We start from the raw sequence: 23529 nt of genomic DNA on the forward strand, positions 1-23529 counted from the left end.
CTTATCTATTTTTGTTTGTTAGTTTATTAAAACAGAAAAAAATGTCAAGGACCCAAAGCAAACCAAATCAAAAAGTAAATCTCTTTGGATAAGTGGAACTTTAATACTTTACAAAGGATACATTTTTTTGTTTACTACAAAATAGTTACACAGTAGTTTAAGGCATGTACGGCTGTCGAGATGGGAATATTTTAAAAAACCAGCATGATGTCTTCAGTACACAACTTGCTACAATACCTTTAATTATTTTAATTTATACAACGTTACAGTCTACACTCTTATAAAGAGTACATTAAGTTATTGAAAATATCTGATAACAATTTTATAGAATTTATTTGAAATGTGCATCAGATCAGTTAGCCTACCTTATGCACATAAATACATATACAAAATGAATCTTCTTACACGCGTAATAAAATTGTCAATATACAAATAATTAAATACAGTGTAGGTACTTTTTTAAATTAAACTAAATATATATTTACAAAGAGAAACAATAAAGTTTATCAAAAACTTAGTCCACAAAAATGCAGAAGGTCAAGACGTATAGTAAATGACTCCTTCAAAGGTTTAAATAACTTAACGAAATGGTGTCCAAAGCAGAGAGAGATAAGGAATAATGGAATTTAACAAATTGTATTACTCCGCAAGATATAATTTTGTAATCCAAATTGATAATTTTAAAACGTGGCCTGTCTGATTAGTTGCATACATTTTAGCTACATATCATTAAGTACAGCAAGTTCTAAAGATTGAGAATATCGGACAACATTGCATGAAGCAAAAGTTCCTTAATTACTTACCGTAACCAATTTTATGACGGATAAACTTTTATACTGCATCAATTGCTCAAATAGTTTAACAAAAAGCTCATGATTGCAAAGCTTCGAATTCTGTATTCCTGGTGCATTAAATTCAAACAATACCGTAAAAAAAGAAAACAACAGTATTGAAATAACTTCATTTCTAAATGACATCACAGACTTGCACTTTAATACAAAATCCCAAGCTAAGTGTCTCTTAATTTGATTAAGCTAAAAGTAACAGTTGCTTAATCTGCTGGAGCCAGCCCAAAAATAAATTAATACAAAGCGACTACAATGTTGAAATCTTATCTTCTATAACTATCCCTGTTAATTTCCAAGTCCATCCATTCCGGATCATTTGGGTCCTCATCGCCGAACGCAGATTCGGTTGATTCACTATTCGGAGAATCTGGAGCTTCATTTAAGTAATTTGTAGGACTGCTATAATCTTGCGCTCTAATATTTGTTTTAAATTGATGGTGTTCGGGCATCAACTTTAACATTTTGTCATAAGTGTCGTCACTAAGCGGGAAAACTCTCTGTTCGTACGGAATAACTTCGACGTGCTCTGGTGATGCGGAACAATATTCTTCCCTCATCGTATTATCTTTATCTTTACCACGCGACACTGAGATTGTACGCCTACGTAATGCACTAATTGATGGCAATGAAGAACTATCTTCGACATTCATGGATAGAGGTGTGGCAGGTGGAGATGTTAACGGCGACGTTGTATTTTCTATAGCTTCTCCGCCCATATGAGGTGACATTGGATCGGGCGTGTTACAGCCGCTAGATTCGGCGCGACTGTCCGTTCTTTTATGTGCACGTGCTCTAGCAGAACCGTAAGGAAACTTTAAGTAACTTAAAAATTTCTTTTTTTCATCATATTCGCATTTGTCGTGCCTAACCATCACCGCCTCTTCTGAGAAGTCCTCAGTCTGGAACACATTAAAAATTACATTTGTTATTATTATTTATTTCGAATTATATTTTCCCTTAAAATAATAATAAACCCCGATATTCGTTTTATTTTTAGATTCGTTTTCAAGAAAATTAGAAAAATTTTCTTGAAAACAAATAGACCGATTTAAAAAAATTAAACGCCAAAATAAAGGACTGCAAACCTGCAGACCTTTCAAACAAGCTATTACTCGATACCACACCACATTTTTAAGGGAATTGGGGGGGGGGGGGGGTGAAAAAGGATGAAGTAGTTTTTGGTTAAAAAGTTGTCCCCCTTGACAAATCTTTTGACGTGTCTCTGCGTTTTTTCCTTTAATCAGTGGTTTTTGATAAATCCGTGGTTTTCAAATGAACACCCTGTATAGTATTAGACATTATATAATAATAAATAATTGGTACTCGTATAACAAACGTTATTTACACAAGTCAGAAGAAAACAAATAACACAATATAGTTATAAGTTCTTGAATGAATACGGTTACAGTTACTCAGTCAGTGCAGATCGTGACCTTGAAACGAAAAGTCGAAAGTTTCGACTTGCACAGTTTGCGTGTTTTTGTTTTATTTGTTATGGGCGAAAAGTTATGGGCAAAAAACCAATTTCGACAAAAAAATCAAACGGCTGTAACTTTTCATCTAGTAGTCCGATCTTGGAACTGTTTGAAATTATGGATTCTACAGGCCACATTCTATAAGAAAATATTTTTTTCCGGTCGATCTTAGACAATTTTTTTCTTTGGGGTTCAAAAAAGGCAGTGTATAACCTTCCTTTTTTACCAAAAATCGACTGCACCAAAATTTCTCGGGAAAAAACTTTTTCTTATTAATTTGGGTGTGTAGAATCCAAAACGATTCGTACTTTTTCGATTAGACGTCTCAATCAAATATGGCATCTTGCTACCCATGTAAAGATAGATAAATATTTTTATGTAGATTCCAGTGGTGTACTAAAAAAACAACAAAAAAGGAACGCAATTTTCAAAAAATTATATTTTCACGAAAAAAGTGATATTGAACCACCATGTGGGAGCCATTATTGTAAAGAGAAAAAAAGATGTAATCTCAAAATGTCGTCCATAAGAAAAAATAAAGTTCCTTAATAACCGAATGTCATATTGGAATCCTCCATAAAAGTGCCTGAATAATGTTTTGGTTAAAACATGTAGCGATTACTTTTATCATAAAAAAAATCAAACATTTTCGTTTTTTTTGCAATATTTTGAAAGGTATTTTAGACATTTTAAACCTCTTGTCACATTGTTATTCAGCACGAAATTTTGCATTCATTTAACCAACCTACACAGTGGCGCTCGAAAAATGGACCCCCTGTATAAAGAATGACATTGAGATATCAAGGTGCTGCATTTAAACAATACCAACTTTGAGCCAAATCTCAAAAAAGGTGGTTTAAAAATTTTTTTGACACGCCACTGGATCCTACGTAAAAATATCTAAAATAGGCAGTTTTTACCTTGATGCTGCTTGTGGTATTAAGTTTCACAAAAAGTGGCAAAAGGACGCGAAAACCCCAAGCTGAGATACATCAGTCTCAACCAAAATCGGACACAGTACTGTTGTCTTAAACAAGGATAGAGTTAACAAACATATAGTGCAAGTCTTTAAGTTACTGATTCCTAAAAATTTTGCAAATCAAGGATTACTTTAGGGATCAAATTGTCATTGCTTTTGTGATAGTTAACCGATTGTCAATGCTCTATTGTTTGTTATAGTTTGGTGATATAATCGTTAACATTTTCTGAAATACACTTGACATATTTTAATTGTACAGGGTGGTACCATTGCGACCTCCGTAAAGGTGAGATATACACTGTAGATTAGGGGGGAGTAAAGTTGGTTTTCTTATGTAATGTTGCAAAAGAGGAATAATATCTTAAGGTACTAAAAAATACATATATTTATTAGAAAATTCTGATTACACAAAGAATAAAAATACAAAACAAAAATTAAACTTTATCCTCCTCTTCTCCATTAGGGGATCCTAGATTTTAAAAATTTAAAATTGACATTGTTTTGTTTTTTATCTGATGAATTCGAGAAAATGGAAGTCTCTTGCTTTCTTGTAGTCACTTTCATTTTAAAGTATCACTTTTTCGGTAAAAGATACGAATAAAATAAAAAACAAGCACACACTCATTTAATGGCATTGTATTGGCAGTTTTAACATTCCATAAATAACAACACGCAATCCACAATTAACAGCAAGTTAACGATGTTTAAAAAATGTGTGCACGCATGCGCTCGATTTATTTGGAGGGTAGCTTTTAGTAAAGCCAAAGATAAGATCTACATCAAAAGTGAATTATATTATCTACTCATGAAAATGCGTTTGCCGTAGAAATTTTTTCCTACATGTCAACCACAACAGAATTGTCTGCTTGCCAACACTGAAAGAGTAACTTAATTTTGAGTTAATACTTACATCACTATCCTGATCAGGTTCCCTAACCAATCCATTGTTCTTATTGAAATATTTTGTAGCAAATTCAGGGTCAATAATTCTCCATCTGTAACAAAACAATCCATGCAGTAGGTAATACAAATTTTTTATTAAAAAAAAACTTACTTGGGTGTCAAAATTTCTTTATACTGCAACTTCTCCACCCTCGTCGAAGCAGCCACACTGTACGGTATTACAATGTTATCTATGTCGTATGAGCTGACACGACTTCCACGTTTATAACTACCAACGGGCTGTGTCGAAAGTAAAGGTGAGGAACTTCGAGAATCTAACTTATAACTACTAGACGTATTTCCAATCTGATCTATTTCATCATTACTACTCTCAAGCGCAGATGACGGCAGATGGGGCAAACTTAATTTGTTCGAATGTCTCTTTCTTTTTAGTCTTGTAAAAGAATGTAGATTTGGTTTACGTCCCCGTAATTTACTCTTAATTTCTGAAAGAAAAATTTCATTAGTGTTCTTTGTTCTTTAATTAATCTTTGTTGATACTTACTATTCGAAAGTGCATTCATGGTACTGGATTTAATTAGTCTATTATATTTACGTCGTTGGTCAGGTAATCTCTTTGGTTGATGATCTAATGGAACATTTGGCTTTTCAGATCGATCGCCTTTTGAAATAAATTTCACGGATTTCACATTAGGCCTTGTACTTCTGTGTTGCCATTCGGAAGTTTTCATTATTGCTTCAAGATGAATTGCTGTGGATGCATCTACAAAAAAATGTGTAAGTGGCGATGTAAATTGCGGGATAATGATCACCTTCCGGTAATGAAAACACTGGATGAAATGACGGATCTAGTAATGATATTCGTTCCGATTTACTAAGGTGATCAGTAATATCTCTCGGATATGTGGGATCTGTTCGGCCAGTACACAACCCACATTGTGAACACGGTGGCACACACCCGCACCGTATGGTCGACGATCTTGCCGCTTTTCTTGAAACGACGTGCAGACCGTGGGTTTGATAGACTTTTCTCTTACGAAAACCAACCACAGGACGACACCTGGAGGATGTCGGCTCGTTTGACGAGACTGCTCCATTGACAGTTTCAAGAGATTTCACAGACAGCGGCGAGGCGCCCGGTAGTTGACCACGATAGCCGTTTACAACGGTGGGCGATAGCGATGGAGTATGCGGGGGGCTGGTGCCGCCTAATACTACGGAGCCTTTGTTCAAACGAATTTGCTTGTGCAAATCGCTGTACTGTCGAATACGATATTCCAACTCCGTAATTTGAGCGTGTAACCACTCCCATCGATACGCAATTGCCGCTCTCTCCACTGCAAACCTCCATACTGCTCTTTTTTGTCTGAAAAAAACGAAACAGAATGAGTCTATTAACATGAACAATAACAAATGTATTTACTGTAACCTCCTGTTGACCTCAGTTACAAATCAATAATTGTGAAAGTGTGTGGTGTATTTATAGAGAGGGTGTTAATTTTATTAGACTTGTTCTATACAAGTGCCTTTTAAAAATTAAGCAGCTACTATGGGAATTCAAATTATGGATAACAATAGGGGGTGTCCCAGGGCGAATGTTGTTTATTTAAATATCTCAATTAAAAGAATTCATCTAAAGTATTTTCAAATTGTTCCCACTTCTGGATTATTTTAAATACAACACTGCGTGCAACACCCTGTATTAAATTTTATAAAAAATTCTACATTAATTGTATGTATACATATGTATTCTGAACTTTAGCAAGTTTTTTTTTAATAGAAACCCGCTATTTTTATAACTGTATCTTATTAGGCATTAAAAATAAAGGTAACTTTTGAAAGTAAACTATTCCAAAAATGTTCAGTTTTTGCCTATTGCAAAAATGTAAGTCACCTAAACCGCACTTAATAACATTATTTGAACAGGAAAAATATTAAATAGCTAATATTGCAAAAATTGAAAATAGACTATACAAAGTTACCCTTATTTTTTTGCACACAGTTACAAAAAAGTAGTTCATTTTTCTTTTTCAATTCAATTTTTAATGTTAGTTTTGAATCCCCTGTATTTTTTATGATCAAGATATCAACACAGTCTACTAAAGCGAAATGGGCGATTATGATTTGGGTTCCAAACGTCGTTTTTGACATAAAAATTCAAATACATATATGGGCCATTAGTGCGTGGGTGGAATATTGTAGAATTATTAACGCACATATTTAAGAGATATGAATTTTTTAACCCTTGCATCTTCAAATTTTTAGAGACAATTCAACTCATGCATAAAAAATCGCATAAGCCGCAGTGCAATTGTTATCGCATTATCCGTTCCCATATGACTAGTTTGACGTCTGTCAATAATTGATTAGTTTGGTGAATTTCTTGTTCGTTAAATTGTCCTGCCGAATTACACTCGAGGCTTGTATTTAAACTGAGTAAATTTTTGTTGTTGCAATTCAAATCTGTTTCCTTTTAGCAATTGGACTCGAAAAACTGTCAACCTAAAAATGCTCCACCTGCGGTGTCGCATTTTTATTATTTGACAGTTTTTCTCGTCTAATTGCTAGGCAACAGATTTTCATTACCTAAACAACCCAAATTTACTCGGTAAAATACAAACCTCTTGTGCAATTATAAGTGAAAAATTGACATGTCAAAAACTATGACAGGCAGTTGGAAACTGTTGGTTTCAACAGAATGGTGCACCTGCGCACAGCGCCCTAATCACGCCTATACCTATGGGACAAATTTTCCATTTTCCAGAAAATTTGTCTCATAAGTTCTCATACGATCAGAACGCTGTGCGTGGGTGCACCATCCTGTTGAAACCGACAGTTTCCAATTTTTGTTTTCTAGTTTTCTTTACAGCATCATAGTAACTACTTAATTGCACAACTATTCCCTAATTTAACCATCGTCATATCTGGTTTCTGATAGTCCCATGATACACATCCTTATCTTGGACAGGATGTATAGTATTAAACATTAACATTTTTTACAATTTTACAACGAACTATTTTTTGTGCCAATATTTCCATGCTAATTTTTCGATAACCATTTGAATATCAGCCAAAGGTGCTCATTCAAGAATTTCTTCATGTACCGTATCACATTTCTTTTTTTAATTTTTCCCACGTAATAATTTTAGTCACATTACAGCATAATGTGTTAATTATCGTCGCACTACACCACAACATTTTTCAAATTGTGTGTAAAAACGATTGCTGTAACTACCACAATGAATGGCGTATCACTGCCAATCCTTTCGCACCCTCAACTTTCTATCAGTAAGTAGTAACTTTATTGCTGTTAGTGGTTAGTAATCAACCCAGTGAAGAGTTCATAGTTGCATTATTTTTTTGCTGTTCAACAATAAAAAAAAGGTTGTCAGTCCTGTTGGCTGTGTATTTCTTCGTTATTTTGTTCCGCATGGTCCTGAGGCTTGCAGCTGCTGTTTAAACAAGATATCAGAAAAATAAATCTGAAATAGGGTGCTGGTTAGGTGACCATAAACTTTCAGTTCACGAAAATTTGCATTTAAAGCTTTGGCCTCACCAAACCGATACTCCATCCTCGATTTATCTTGAAGTTGTCTGAACAAAATTTGAGGTGACCCGTTAAAAGCTACTTCCAGATGTCAGACAGAGATAAAAAAAAGAGAAACATAAGAAAGTTGGCGTATACGCCTAATTTCGTCATATGTGCACGCACTTTGCGGTCTTATTGATTGACGTTTTTAATCCGGCTTTTTGTGTGTACGCAAACTGTACGCTTAATAAGGGCAATATTACTAATAATCAAGTAATGAAACGTTCATTTCTATTTTGGATTTGCGCGACTCAATCCATTTTTCATGGATCTCATTGGAATTTTTACAGCATGGGTCAAACCGTCTCGAGCACTAGGCATAGAAAATATGGTCAGAAAGTGCCTTAACCAATAACACTAAACACCACACAAATCCACATGATGTAACGACAGAATTTAGGTTTAGATTTAAATTTTCAATGTTTCAAGTTGAAAAAAGGTTGTGAAGTGTCTTCCCAAACAAATTTTGGTCGCGATGATGTAAATATCTTCCAGTAATTTTCAATGAGGCGTTAAGATAGCGGCGATCGAGTGCAAATTCAATCTTTTTTAATGGAGATATAGAATTACATTTCTTAGCTCATCAGGAGATAAACGCGTACTGTGGAACTGATCGTTAGAGACGTAATTATAATCGTAATTTGGTGCAAGTGCTTACTGAGGATTTTTTTAGAATACCAAACAGTAACAAAGTTCAGTAAACATAGTTACGCACACAGATCAAAGCCTACCAAGTAAATTTCCACTTACAAACCACCACCGAAATTGAGCCCATTGTAACCAAGAAAAAAATCCCCCTTGAAGTAATATCCATTACTAGAAGAATTCAATGACTATTGCAACTACTACCAAGCCCCTAATTAGCGGTTGTGTATGAACCTCTAGATTTTCATGAAATTTTGGGAAAAATTCGTGAATTAAAAGAATTCCAATTTTAAAAAAAGCAGGCAATACTGGACGAGGGTTGTGCCGAACTCGCTTTCGGCTCACTCGGCAATTTTCGGTGAGCGTAGAGTACCAATTGCGAGATGTCCAAAGTCATTGGTGCTGCAAGGATAAGGTCCTCTGTGTACCAATCTCTATCGTGACCAAAATGCGATAGACAGATCTCTAGATTTTAATAAACGATTAAAATTTTCATCGGGTCCATCGGATAGATAGGGATACTTCATACTTTGGCATATGCCTGCCGTACTCGTCTCTCTCAGAATTTAGTCAACTGTAGTGGGGTGTGTCTTTGGTAGGAACTAACAGGGGTGCATCTCCACCACTTTGTTGCTATTGCGCTGGGCCACGACATATGCCAAATAATGTGCTGGATTTTGCGGATTGAGGAGGTTGTGGGGGAGCGGCTAACTGGGTGTTATCGGACCCGAAAGGTATATGCATACAACATTATATTGGATTATTATTGATTATTATAAACTGTAAATGCACGGAGAATTAATTTTTACCTTTGTTTTGGATATAATTTTATATTTGAAAGAACATACTTAGTTAGTAGGTCAATGTCGCTAGATAGATATAATTATATAGCAAGAGGATAAGCAAACTCTCAGGGATCCAACCAAAGACAGAGCTTTTCGGCCTCTCAACACTTTTCATTTAAAACAAAGGTGAAGTTTCCGCTTAAAAACTGTACCTATGATACTTGAGAGGGGACTGAGACTTTAAATGAAGACATAAAATTTATGGGTTCATAAACTGAGGTAATTGAATTTATAGTACAACTTATTTAATTTGAACTTTCCTAATGTCCCGACGTGCTATTTTAATGCAAACAAATTGCGAAATTGTTAACCACTGAATGACTGAACGAAGTTCCGATTGGCAATGAAAGTTAAATTACGTCAAGGTTGACACAACTTTGCGAACTCAATCAAATACGCTCCACGAACAGAAAAGCGCTACTCGTCATAATAATCAAAGCCCATTTTCCGCTTTCTGCTCAGATTACGTTTAAATGTGTTTCCTATGTCACACTATCAATTACACGCAATAATTTTCATTAGGTTCACTTGTGAATAAAGCCGTTCCTGAATAGTCGCCGAAAGTAGGTAATTATTTAATGAGTAAGTCAAACTGAAGGTCGGAGGCTGGAGCTCTCAAGAAAAGAGAAACGGTACTAAGGGAATTAAATACCTAAATGACAATGTTGTAAACAATAACAATGAGTTTCATGTGCGAGTGACGTTACATTAAACCGGAAAGTGCATAATTACGTTGTTAAAACAAAGAGAACATTAATTTCACCCACAGAAAATGAAACAATAAAACTATTTCCGATATCAAGTCGTTATGGGACAATCTTTGAATGAAAAACGCTAACAGGTTACGATTATGTCGTCATTCATACGTAGTTTTAAAACAAATTGTATAAACAAATGGGTACTCACAAAAACTCAAGGTTAATGATATGTACCAAAGGCTAAATCATCGAACAACTTTCATAGGTTCTATCTTGGTAATTGTTCAACTTCAAAAATGTTACTTATTTTCATACAACCAGCAATTTATGAATTATGGTCGAGATTAGTAACTTGATCGTAGGCGTTACTAAGCTATTTCCTCCCAACTAGGATATTTCAAAATGCTGTCCAAGTAAATTATTTTCTTTCTTCTGTACTCCTCAAAATCCCCACCTGGATTTTGGCAAACTGCGCTGCTGAACGCACGATGTGTTAATCGTTAATCCATTGTTATCAATATGACTTTCTCCAAAGCGATAATGCTAAAAACGCGAAACTTTATCGTCCATAGTAAATACGAACTGGATAGGTTTAATGACTTATTCCACAGTCGTCACATTTTCTAGTATTATGTAAATATACCTCTCCTTAAATGATAAATTTAATAAACTTTTTTATTCGTCTGTTATCAGTGACAATTATATAACGAGTGTATAGTAATAATTTCGGCAGATTTTATTAGTGTGTTTGTCCACAGATAACCACATCACTGCGGTCAACAGGTTTCAACTGGCGCTGTGTTTAAGGAAACTGATTCGTTATCAGAGTCAGAGTTGTTTGAGAGCAATAAACTAGCACAAACAATAAATTAAGGGAGCAGACAGTTTCTATATTTTCATCTTGTTAATGTCACTCCGTTCCTACTGTACAAACGTACGGAAATAGTAATTACTAAGTTTACAATCAAAAATTGATGTGTAACGGTTCGTTATCTACAAATGTCACTTTTTAGAGGAACCTGCAAATTTATAATTGGTTTATTTAAATTATGGCGATAAGATAAACCATTACTGATTTGTTTGCAAATAAACTGGAGTGCTTCGTAACAAGATTCATCGCAAAAAACCCACAACTGTTACTAATCGTATCCAAAATTTATGCTGTTTTCATTATCCCACTAAGGGGTACCCAAATATTATAAATTAAATATAAAAAAGTAGGTACATATATTATAAATTTTTTAGCAGCCCGGAAACATACAAAGCGAGAAGGAATATGAAATTTCTATAATCGTTGTCGAAAATGTACCCATTAAACAAATTATAATAATTAAACACCCTGTATATTGACCCATTCTTGATACGCATAATTGATATTTTCTAGTCCTTTTAACTAACTCACTTTTAAAATGTCTAAGGCTTCTATTCTTAATGGTAGGTACTTTAATCAAAAGTTCCTCAAGATTTTTCCAACCCTCCCGTCTTTATAACAAAATCCTACCATTGAATAGTGTTTTTATTCCATGATCCCACATATACTCAGTGACATGGAAATTGCAACACCCAGGAAGGAGTTGGAATTTTTTGACCAAACTTGGCAGAAACGTTTAACTACTAAAAGGTAACAAATGATTAAAATATAAAAGAAAAAGGATGAAATATAAACATATTTTTATTAATAATAATAGTAGTCCCTTCCTATTGGTTACGCACTCCCTCACGGTTCGTAGCTTCGATTTTAGCAGACGGCCGATTTCCTCTTGAGTTATTGTGTCCCAAGCAACTGAAGCAACATGTAATTCATTGTGTAGAGCTTGCAGCGTCTGCGGAGGATGCGGTAAGTTCATCAGTCTTCTCTTCATAACGTCCCAAACTTGCTCGATAGGCGATATACTGGGAGATCTGGGTGGTTATGGCAAGAAATTGACATTATCATGTGCAAATAAGTCCATAGAGCGTCTTTCAATATGGGGATGGGCATTATCCTGCTGGAAAAGTGGGTCTTCCAACTGCTGAAGAAATGGAAGAATATCGGGTTCTATCACGTCATCCACATATCGCTGGGGGGTCATGTTACCTCGAATGAATAACAAACGAGCCCTACTCCCATAAGTTATAGTACCCCATCCATACCATAGTCCCCACAGCTTAGTGCACATGCCTCATAACAGAAAATTGAACATTGCGACGTTCCCCACGTCTTCGGCTGCCCTTCATACGGCCATTAGGCATACCCAAACAAAATCGGGATTCATCACTGAACACCACCCAATGCCACTCTAGGTTCCAGTGCAGTCGCAACCTACACCACTCCAAACGCCGCTGGCGGTGTTGAGCTGTTAATGGTAACAAAAGATGTGGCCGATAGGATTGCAAGTCGTAAGCTCTGATTCTGCGGTGAACCGTTCGAAGTGTTACAGGACGAGCTTCCTTGGCTAACAATTGATCGGCAATTGACCTGGTACTAGAGAATCGGTTTCTTGTTGCCATAAGTCAAAGATGGCGATCCCGCACTTCAATTCTTCTTTTTCGCCCCTCGCCCTTTCCTACCCCCTCCCTTTCCTCTCTACGACGATCCTGCCCCTTCCCAAATCCATGCCCGATTGCAGCGAATCATGGTGGATTGGCTTCGGTTAAGGTGACTTGCAATTTTTGTGAACGAAAAACCATCTCCGCCCAAACCAACAATACGACACCTGTCAACTTCTCTTAATTCGCGGTAATTTCCACTTTGGCGTATCTAGGCATGACCACAGCCTCAAAAGAAACGATTAAAAGCGAAAACAATAAGAACTGAACAAAATCTCGCAAAACGTACACGATATAAGAATACTAGAAAAAAATGAAAGAACTGTCAAATAAGCCATTACCACTTGATCCATATGAATGAAATTTTAATCAATTGTTACCTTTTAGTAGTTAAACGTTTCTGCCAAGTTTGGTCAAAAAATTCCAACTCCTTCTTGGTGTTGCAATTTCCATGTCACTGAGTATAGTTCCCTATGGTGACATACCGCTGGATTCATTTATACAATTTGAAGTTTCGCTCGCTTAAGGGGGAAACACAAGTACTTTGCATTATATCATTCGACTCCTATTGAAACAAAGAATCTGTAGAGGGCAGTCTCATCCGGGAATGATGGGAATGTTTGCGCCAGGCTGGGATGTTTCTCCAAAAGAGCCTTAACTTATTTTATGTAACTGGCGCGTTTGCCCAGAATTTCGAATAATTCAAACCGCTTGGTTTATTAATATGGTGAGAAATCAGCGCCCCCTGGCGCTTTTACAATTAAAAATTATCCTTGAACAGAGTTCCTAGAAAGAACCTGTTCGCGCCTACTAGACTTACCTTACCGAACGGGTAAGCGTTTAAAAATTTTCCATTAAAAATAGGTACGTACCGATTTCCTTTAAATTCAGAGTGAAGGTGAGTACAAGTACCAATATTCAGCCCTGTGACGTCAAACTTAACGTGCATCTGCCACACAACGTTATTTAGTGCAGGCAAAATAACGTTTTCGACAAATTAACTACACGTTTGATCACTGATTAACGCATAAGACCAGCAAACGAACAAACTATAAAGAATAAATACATTAAAAATAGCAGGAAAGTTTCATTTTAGCAAATAACCATAAGCATGCCTTTTGATCTAGTGGCCCAATCTTCAAACTGTTGGCAGTTATGGATTTTACAGGCCAAAATCTATAAGAAAATGTTTTTCCTCGGTCAAAAAAACCAAAACAAAGAATGAACTTGATCGAGGTGCAGCTGTCATTCTATTCCTCTAGCTTCAGTACAGATGTCCATGCGAAATATGCGTAACTCACCCTATATCATTTTAACTACTTACGCATAGTCACTAAAACATTTTGATTAATGAACATAAAAATATTTAATTCGACGTCTGGGACGGTATAAATAAACGATACCTCCGTTAATAACAATAAGTGAAAATTGTTATGTCATTGAGAAACGACGCTGATTCAAGCATTTTCAACGTGCATGGAGTGTGTAGTAATTGATTATTCATAGCGTGCGATTGATTTTCTACACTTATCATCTTATCCACTTTTACTACTCGATTAGCCTTTTTATAATTGTATGTTTGCTGGATCGAATATATTCAATTGAAATGCGTAAAAGATTATTTAAATAATGACTACATATACGTATAATCATTAATTAAAATAATCTCGTAAATAATGCTATTGCTTTTCATTATCAGCGCGAGATCCTATAAAGTATTCGATTGTAAATCATCGGTTTGGCACTCTCTAGTACATTCTAAATGTATACATCTAGGGATTTTTGAAAACATTTCCACAGTGTTTTGGACAATTTGGAAAATATTTCGGCAATAATTATATTGTTTATTAATAGTGTTGCAACTACCTCGGATAAACAAAACACTTGGGAAAATGAGTGGAGAATTTTACAAAAGTTTTGGAAATGCTAAAGAAAACGTTCGGAAAAATATTTTTCTATTTCGGTGTCACAATGATGATTTTGTACAACTGTTTTCGGCCTAAAACAGTTGTACAAATACAGTGATTATAGTCGTTTTCTTTGGTAACTCATCTCTTAAGTTGGCAGTTACTAGTTAGTACAAGTAGGTACTTCGTTGGGTACTTCCATGTTTGAACTTCAAAAGGTCAGTCTTACTACGCTGCCAACCTAAAACTTAACGGCATAAAAAGTGTTCCCAACATAAAACATGTTAGTTCTAATGTTCCCTATAGTTTCTGATAATGATTTTTTTAATTAAATTAAAGCACCGAAATAGAAAAAATAGTATGAAAAACGCGTGTTATAATGCTTTATTGTAATACTCCTATCTTGCGGACACTCGTGGCTACGCTTCGCGTCGCCACTCGTGCCACAAGATAGTCGTATTACAATAGGTCGCATTGTAACACTCGTCTTTCAATATACTATTTTGGATGTGTTGGGAATTTTCGAAATGTCTGGCGTTTTTGAAACGTTAAGATAAATTAAATTAAGATATAAATAACGATGAGAATGCCCGATGACCATAACGCAGATATTTTGACAATTTCGTCACATTAGTTTTGTACTACCTATATAATTTGCGCAAATCGAATACTCAATACTGCGCGATAATATCCGTTTCTCCAGATATAGAGAACGGGTTAGAAAAGCAAAACACCCCTCATTCAATGTTTAAGCACACGTGTGCGCTATAAACGACGTCTGGATAATGGTAGAAGATAGCTCGCAACCTTGGACCGTAAGTATTTATCCGCCTGGAAACTCATTAGTCGCTACACAGCGAGGTACTGACTTTATTTGAAAAGCAACGGAGAAAAAGTAATACACTATTGATTTTACTTTAACGCCACAAGTATTCACTTACTTTCAAAACGACAGGCGTACAATTGATTTTGTTGTTTATACACTCACATACGGGCAAATAAAATATCGGTATTATAACTTATGTTATACAGAGTGGCCCAACGAGAAGTATACAGAGGGCTTTTAGGGTATTAAATTTAGAAATTTCGAAAAATCCTCGAACACGTCAATTTTGTATTCGAGGGGCACAACTTTTGGAATACAAATCACGAACCCAAGTCTTCACCCCTCTACGTAGGGAGCTTAACCCCTAAAATTTTAAATGGAATCCTATGGCAAATGGCACATTATTTGAAAGCCAATTTAATTGTGATTACTAATCTGCTTTGCTTTTTAAATTCTATTGATTCGTTTCGGAGATATTCGCATTTGAAATGGTTTTTTCTAAAAAAAACCAAAACAAATGCGATCTAAGTCACCTTGTATTAAAAAAGGTTTAAATTGTGCAAAAAATAACAAATAACTTTAAACAGACAACATTTATTTCAATAAATGCTCGAATTGCCTTCCGCCTGCTTCCATGCAATAATAAAGATTTGCTTCAAAATGCTGCCGTACATGTTGCAAGATTTCAGGGGTAATCGCTCGAAATTGTTGAGTTATACCATAGTGTATTCTATTCTTACACTATGGTTATACGTGCTCGCAACCCTTGTAATGTTTCGGGCGGAGTAGCATAAACTTTATTCTTTAAATATCCCCACAAGAAGTAATCTAAAGGACTTAAATCAGGGGAAAAAACATTTCAAATGCGAATATCTCTGAAACAAATCAATAGAATTTAAAAAGCAAAGCAGATTAGTAATCACGATTAAATTGGCTTTCAAATAATGTGCCATTTGGCATAGGATTCCATTTAAAATGTTAGGGGTTAAGGTCCCTACGTGGAGGGGTGAAGACTTGGGTTCGTGATTTGTATTCCAAAAGTTGTCCCCCTCGAATACAAAATTGACGTGTTCGAGGATTTTTCGAAATTTCTAAATTTAATACCCTAAAAGCCCTCTGTATACTTCTCGTTGGGCCACTCTGTATATATTTTTTAACAATAACAAAGTTTTTCCATCTCCCCTCGGATTTCCCTCTTCGATATTATGAAAAAATCGAGGAAAAAATGTACTAAAATTGCTACAGTATGCACTTCTATGCTAGTCAAAATTTAGCACCTGGAGATCTATAAACCGAGGAGTTTGTCACAATATTTTACAGAACAGTTATCTTTCAAAGAGTAAAAATTGCGACTATTGTCTTTTATTTCTCTACCGTTTGGTCCGTTGCCTTAAAACTTAAAAAAAGTTGTTGAAAAATTGTTTTCCTCTCGGTTTTGCTAAAAGGTGCTTCCAACCTAGGGGGAAACAACTTTGCATTTTTGGTGTACACCCCTTTGAATTAATTTGAATTAACGTGAATTAGTTTGAATTAACGTGAATTAATTTGAATTAACTTGAATTAATTTGAATTAACGCGATTGAGATTCTTCACAACAAGAACTTTTTTTCGTTATGTCGGTTAAATTGGCACCCCACCAAAAATTTCGAGTGTGAACTTTTAGGATAGGAGTGTGAGGTAAGCGCCCGCGATCGATGTTATCCGCGACGAGCCCGCTGGCAGGTGTACGTTTCTTTCCCTAAAATTTATTTGAATGTAGGTACCACCTGTTTCTTAAATACTTATTTTTTTCAAATTGCTCTTTAACCTAAAATTACAATTTGTACACCGATTTTATTACTAACTATAAACAATGCAAAGAGACTGCGATTGAATCTACAATCTACACTCCTCAGTGGAAGAAGTCTTAATTTACAATGTGTTGCTCAAACAAGTATTACGTAAAATTGTTCTTTACTATAACCTTGACGGCAATTTATAGATTAATAACTAAATTCGTTGCTAACTATAAACAGTAAAGACTGCAAATGAATTCACACTTATCAATGGTAGTTTTAATATTGATAAAGTAACAAACAATTAGAAAAGCTTTCCAAAATTGGATCAGGGGCGTGGTGAAAAACGGGGGGCGCCAAATATGCACCTGGACAGAAAATGGCAATAACGTTTATGTGGTATGCTAACGCATCCCTTAGACTGCTCTACCACTTAACCCCCTATATTTTTCGAAAAAAAAAAACGCGACGCTCTCTAGACGAATTATTTTGTTCTGGCGCTTTTATGCACACGTTTTTTTTTCGCCTGTCGCGGCACATAAGAAACAATTGGTATAGAGAACGACACGACAGGCGACAAAAAACGTGTGCATAAAAACGTTTATCGCGGGTTTTATATCACCTGTATTTAATTTCCACTTTCCACATTCTGACATTTTTATTTTTGCTATTTCCGCATTTAGCATAGATTTCAATTTCACAAATAGCACAGTCAATCTGGCACAAATTTGTGGAAAAAAATACCTTATAACTTTTTTTTTGCATAAATCGTTCAAGTTGCCTTAGAAAAGCTTAACTCCAAAAATCCGGGATGGTTCCGTGGGGCAATTTTGAGAAAATTGAAAAAGTTTTTGGATCCGATTTATCTCGAAAACGATCAGTTTTTCAAAAAAATTTGTTGAACAAAAAATGTCGTGGACATTGTTATCTACAACTTTTGTCATTAAGCGGGTGCTCTAACATGAAAAATGAATGAAATAGATGGCGCCAAAGTCACCAAAAAACGGTTTTTCTACTTTTTTCCTCACAATTGCAAATGAAAAAGTTATTGGCCGTGAAAAAACCTACAAAATGCATATACACTTTTTTTACGTACAATGGACCGTTAAGTTACAGTGGGAATGATTTAAAATATTGTATTGTAGTTGTAGAAGTTAAATGGAGTTGTGCGTTACCCTATGCGTTAAGTAATGGAAAAAGTTCATGAAGAATTTAAAAATAAAAGAAATAATAAGTAAACATATTTTTTCTATTTCGGTGTCACAATGATGATTTTGTACAACTGTTTTCAGTGAAAACAGTTGTACAAAGACAGTGATTATAGTCGTTTTTTTTTGGTAACTCATCTCTTAAGTTGGCAGTTACTAGTTAGTATAAGTAGATACTTCGTTGGGTACTTCCATGTTTGAACTTCAAAATGTCAGTCTACGCTGCCAACCTAAAACTTAACGGCATAAAAAGTGTTCCCAACATAAAACATGTTAGTTCTAATGTTCCCTATAGTTTCTGATAATGATTTTTTTTATTAAATTAAAGCACCGAAATAGAAAAAATAGTATGAAAAACGCGTGTTACAATGCTTTATTGTAATACTCCTATCTTGCGGACACTCGTGGCTACGCTTCGCGTCGCCCCTCGTGCCCCAAGATAGTCGTATTACAATAGGGCGCATTGTAACACTTGTCTTTCAATATACTATTTTTTTAACTCAATAAACAAGACCGGGACAGAACTATCATTAGTTGAATTCATTACCAAATCGAAAGAAAAACCAATTTTATCAACGTGGCTGGTTTCTTTTCTGTCTTTGCTTTTTTTTCGGTGGCTGTTTCCACGATTTTACTCCAATATGGATGCTGTTGATGAACTTGACGTTGATCCTGCAACACTTGAGTCAGGCTCTTTATTTCTTGACATTGGAGTCTAGTGGACGACTTGAGAAGGGTAGCTCAAGTCAACATCTTGAACGGCATCATTTTTCATGTCAACGTTTGGAAGAAAAATACATTACCTTTCAAACACTGAAGATTTTCGTCTGTGTTCGGCGAACAGCTTGTAACATCTGCCATGAACTTCGAGATCAGTACCTACTATTATTTTCAATCACTTTACTGTTGATTTCATCACCTTGAATTTTGCATGCCTTCACCAACAACTGCCGGCCAATCGAACCCACACGTTGCTTATCTTCGACATTTTTTTTTGCAAATAAAACAGATACTTGGCGCATAGAAAAACCTCCTATTGTAACTGCAACGTTATAGAAATTCCGAGAGAAATTACACAATCACAGTCTTTGTCGCGCTACAACTGCGAAACTATTCATTTTACGTAAAAAAGTGTATATGCATTTTGTAGGTTTTTTCACGGCCAATAGCTTTTACATTTGCAATTGCGAGGGAAAAAAAATTTTTTCGGTGAAAAAGTAGAAAAACCGTTTTTTAGTAACTTTGGTGCCATCATTTTTCACGTTACGAGCATCCGCTCAATGACAAAAGTTGTAGACAATAATGTCCACAACATTTTTTGTTCAATGAAATTTTTTCAAAAACTCACCGTTTTCGAGATAAATCGAATCCAAAAACTTTTTGAGTTTTCTCAAAATTGCCCCACGGTACCATCCCGGATTTTTACAGTTAAGCTTTTCTAAGGTAACTTTGATTTATGCAAAAAAAAAGTTATAAGGTATTTTTTTTCCAAAAACGACACTTTTTCGTGCCAGATTTACTGTACTAAAAATAAAAGAACTAAAGAAGTCCGCCTGATAATAAAAAAGAACACCGACAAATACTGCCGACAATAAAATCTCTTATTCGCGATTGTCTTATCTCTTCTCATACAGTCAATGTACCTAATTGCTAATCAAAGACCTACCATTTTACGAACTCGACAAAGATCGAGACAAAGATGTAAAATATAAATTCCGAGGTAAATTCCCAACGTGTGTCTAGTATTCTACACAAATTATTCGCCAATTGCATAAAAAATCATTATTTATTTACACTGACGTTGACGAGCTGTCTGTGGGAAAGTAGTAGATGATAGGGGTAAAAACACAACGTTTCACTAACAAGGTAAAAACTACCTCTTAGATATTTTTAGGTAGAATCCAGTGGCGTAAGTAATAAAAAAAATTTTTGGACCCTAAGTAGTTTCTGAAATTTGACCCAAAGTTCGTATTTTTCAAAAGCACCACCCTATATCTCACCCTGTAAATTCTAACGTCAATATTGTTGTTTATTTTGTTTCCTAACTACATTGAGGTATCACAACCCATTTTTTTCAATTTTAGCCGTGAAAATCAATAAAAACATTTTTACTGTTTTTAAATAAAAATAAATAGTGGGCCATGGAGATTTTGTTTTGTTTATTGTATCCATAGTAATAAAGGCAGACGATACCAACCAATAAAAATGCCTTAAGCTAAAACATCTCACTTCAAAATTTTGAAAAATATGATATAATATAATATACAGGGTGTTGCTAAATATATTGTACATAGGGAAGGGGCTACTTCTTTGACTTATTTTATGACTAAAAGTTCATACAAACATAGGTCCGCAAACGCTTCGTTACCGATCTAGGTACAGGGTGTTATAATTTCAGATCTGAAAGTTCGTCTTTTTTTGGATTTTGAACCATTTTTGAGTTTTTTAAACCCTTTTTTAATTACTTGAGAATTTTTTTAATATCATGCATGATGATATTTTTGAAAATAGGTTTTAATATGCTATCTATTCCATTAAAAAAAATTAGATTACCTCAGCTAATTTTTTAGAGCACCCTGTAACTTATTTAAAGCGGAAAGGAAAGCGGCACATAATCAACCATCATTATAAAAAGACCCTTAAGAAATTGTCAATTTTTTATTTTCCCTCGCTTTCTCAAATTTTCAAATTTTAATTTTACCATTTTAAGTTGTCCCACAAAACCGAGCACAAAACGATTATATGGATGTTGAAAATGCGAACCTCTGTATAGACTCCACTATTAATTTAGGGCTGGTTTCCGTGAGCAACAAATTTTTAAGTATGGTAACAAATTAGTTTCAATTTTTAGCGCATTTTTTAAGTTTCTTTTACATGCGACAACCAATTCGTGTCAGACATTGCCTATTTCCTAAAAATTACCTGTTGTTTTTAAACCTTTTTTTTTTGATAATTTATAGGAGGTATCACATGACAAATGTCACCTACGTATATTTCAAAAAGGAGACAGGATATTTCGAAAATAAGAGGAATTCATCAAAAATATTTTCAAGTTGGCTTTGGATACCGAAAGTTGACTGGTGATTAGGGGACTGTGTTGTTATTTTAATTAAAAATCAGGGTGTTCAAAAATTGAAATGCAAACAATCGTTCAACATACGTTTTTTAAATCAAAGCACCCTATTTTTACAAATGTCTTAACACAAGAAATTTGGGCAACTTCACATAGTCGTTTTTTCCAAAAATTTTCAGTTTTTTGAAAATTGACGATTCCCATTTTTTAAAATAATTTTTAACCAGACTGAAAAATACCGTTCCAATCAGAATTTCGGTTGCATCAAACAATTTAAATTTTTAAATATCGGACCTATACTTACATCGCAAGGTACTGTTGATGTGGGTTGCTATATGGCTGCATCTCGTCCGAGCTTTCCCCACCCGAACTGCTTAAGGTAGCTTCCGAATCGAGTTCGTTTTGTAACAAATTCACCTCCGCACACAAATGCCCGGTCACTCTTTGCATGTCAAGTTTATGTTCGGGAGTCCATTGAGGCACCACAAGCGCACCGACAACACCGGTACGGAAGGAATTTGGTTCGACCGAACCCGCACCAAAATACCTAGACATGTGCCGTCGTCCCAACGCATTCGCTTGAAGAGATGTCGACACCTCCAACTTTTTTATTATATTTTTGGCGGACATTAACGAAATAGGTTTCAATTTCTCCGAAATCTCGCCGGCGCCCGGGGGACTATCCTTACGTCGCATAGTTCGATGGACGTGTTCGAACACACCGGCGATCTCCTCGCTGGCATGCTGTCCAATTTGTTTCGCCTGCAATTTTCGCAACCTTCTCAAGGTGTATTCCAACTTCCTTTGAAGGGTGGTATGCTTTTTCTGTAAATTCGCTAACAACTCCTTCGCACCGGTCTCTTTTGTATCAGTTAATTGCTCTTCAATGCTGATACTCATCACATCAACGTCGTTAAGAAGCTCCTTTTCAAATGATGTTAAATTACTTGTCAAGTCCGTTGATAGTGGAAACACAGAATCCGTTTCAGAAGTAAGATCACTAGCAGATGCCCCCAACTTATCACTGTTCGATTCTATACACTTAATTACTTGCATGAACTCGTCCTGACCGATTTCCGCACAGGCAGTACCGTCCCCAGTTTCGAAATTATTCAACTGATCATCGTCGCTCGCCGAAGTTTTCTCTTTTATCATCGCAGATACAATATCTATACCAGCTTTTCGTAGACCCATTTTATCTTTTTGGTCGCCCATATGTAAGGGGGCACTACTCATTATATCACTATCCTTACACGTCGTACGATTACCTTTTAGTAATTCTGAAACTAAAGCTAAGGTATTGAGGTTATCATTTGCTAGTTCGTTAATCGAAGTTTTCTCGCACGAATCTCCCTCCAGAGATTGATAAACGTCAAGCACATCTCTGTTTGTATGCAAGGTGGTTGTGGGTTGCGTCGTCGGGCTGCTGGGGGGTATTTTAAAACTTTGCGACTGTGTGGTTTTCGTTAATGCCGGGGCCATCACCATGACATGGGGATGCCTCACCGAGGCTGTACTCAATCCCATTCATTCAGTGTTCAATCAATTCCACTTCTCATCACTTTTACACTGCGTAAAATGTAAAATTTAGTTAAGGAGCATTAACGATTTTGTGGGGATAAGTTAACCGCCGAAAAAATTTATAAAACAAGCCTTTGAACAGTTGACATAAAATGCTAGTTGTAAACAAAGTAACATTTTTAGCGTAAACGGTTAACGTGAGAATTTGGAAATTGATTACTTTCGATTTTAGTATACGGCGAAATTTGAACAGATCACTCCCACGTGACGAGTCCAAGCTTACGAAACGGAATACGGTGCAGATTCAGACACGCACCTTAAAAACATTGCACCACTCGAAGCACTTATTACAAAGAACTTCACTTACGTATAATATCCTCCTAAATCGCTAAAATAAGCACTCGATTTTCAAAAACGGTGTTATCTAAGATAAACAAATTGCGAGAGGTGAAGATTTTTTAAATAGGATACTACTCAACAATGGCGACTCGAGCTAGAACAGTTGAACAACGCATACCACCATTTCTACAATGAACAGTGCAAACGACGGCGGCGCTGAATAGACCAAACGCGTTACTAACACTTATCGACTACGCCATTCAATTACATTATTCAAACGTCCTGTAAACATTCAAACAATCGTAGAAACGTATTTTCACTACCGGTAAAATTTCCTCGATGCAAAACAACCACTACAAGCGCGACTTT

General features: G+C 35.6%; 1 protein-coding gene across 1 annotated transcript; it reads right to left on the minus strand.

Moving 5' to 3' along the window:
• Positions 1 to 79: 79 nt before the first annotated feature.
• On the minus strand, positions 80 to 23511 carry LOC116166329 (KAT8 regulatory NSL complex subunit 1-like). The gene is made up of 7 exons (XM_031481260.1): positions 23189 to 23511; positions 21605 to 22869; positions 5018 to 5571; positions 4750 to 4968; positions 4357 to 4690; positions 4213 to 4297; positions 80 to 1747 (listed from the first exon to the last, which is right to left on the minus strand). The coding sequence occupies exons 2-7, from the start codon at positions 22825 to 22827 to the stop codon at positions 1112 to 1114; spliced, it is 3051 nt and encodes a 1016-aa protein (XP_031337120.1). The 5' UTR covers positions 22828 to 22869; positions 23189 to 23511; the 3' UTR covers positions 80 to 1111.
• Positions 23512 to 23529: the final 18 nt, after the last annotated feature.

The sequence above is a fragment of the Photinus pyralis genome, unplaced genomic scaffold, assembly GCF_008802855.1.
Source record: "Photinus pyralis isolate 1611_PpyrPB1 unplaced genomic scaffold, Ppyr1.3 Ppyr1.4_LG3b, whole genome shotgun sequence".
Taxonomy (NCBI): Eukaryota; Metazoa; Arthropoda; class Insecta; order Coleoptera; family Lampyridae; genus Photinus; species Photinus pyralis.

What these genes read in the sequence shown, in the direction of transcription:
- LOC116166329 (XM_031481260.1), bottom strand. Translation starts at nt 22,827, where the DNA reads ATGGGATTGAGTACAGCCTCGGTGAGGCATCCCCATGTCATGGTGATG. An exon ending in CATCAACAGTACCTTGCGAT is followed by an intron (nt 5,572 to 21,604) that starts GTAAGTATAGGT and finishes CGTTTTTTTCAG; the next exon opens with ACAAAAAAGAGCAGTATGGA. An exon ending in AGTGTTTTCATTACCGGAAG is followed by an intron (nt 4,969 to 5,017) that starts GTGATCATTATC and finishes ATTTTTTTGTAG; the next exon opens with ATGCATCCACAGCAATTCAT.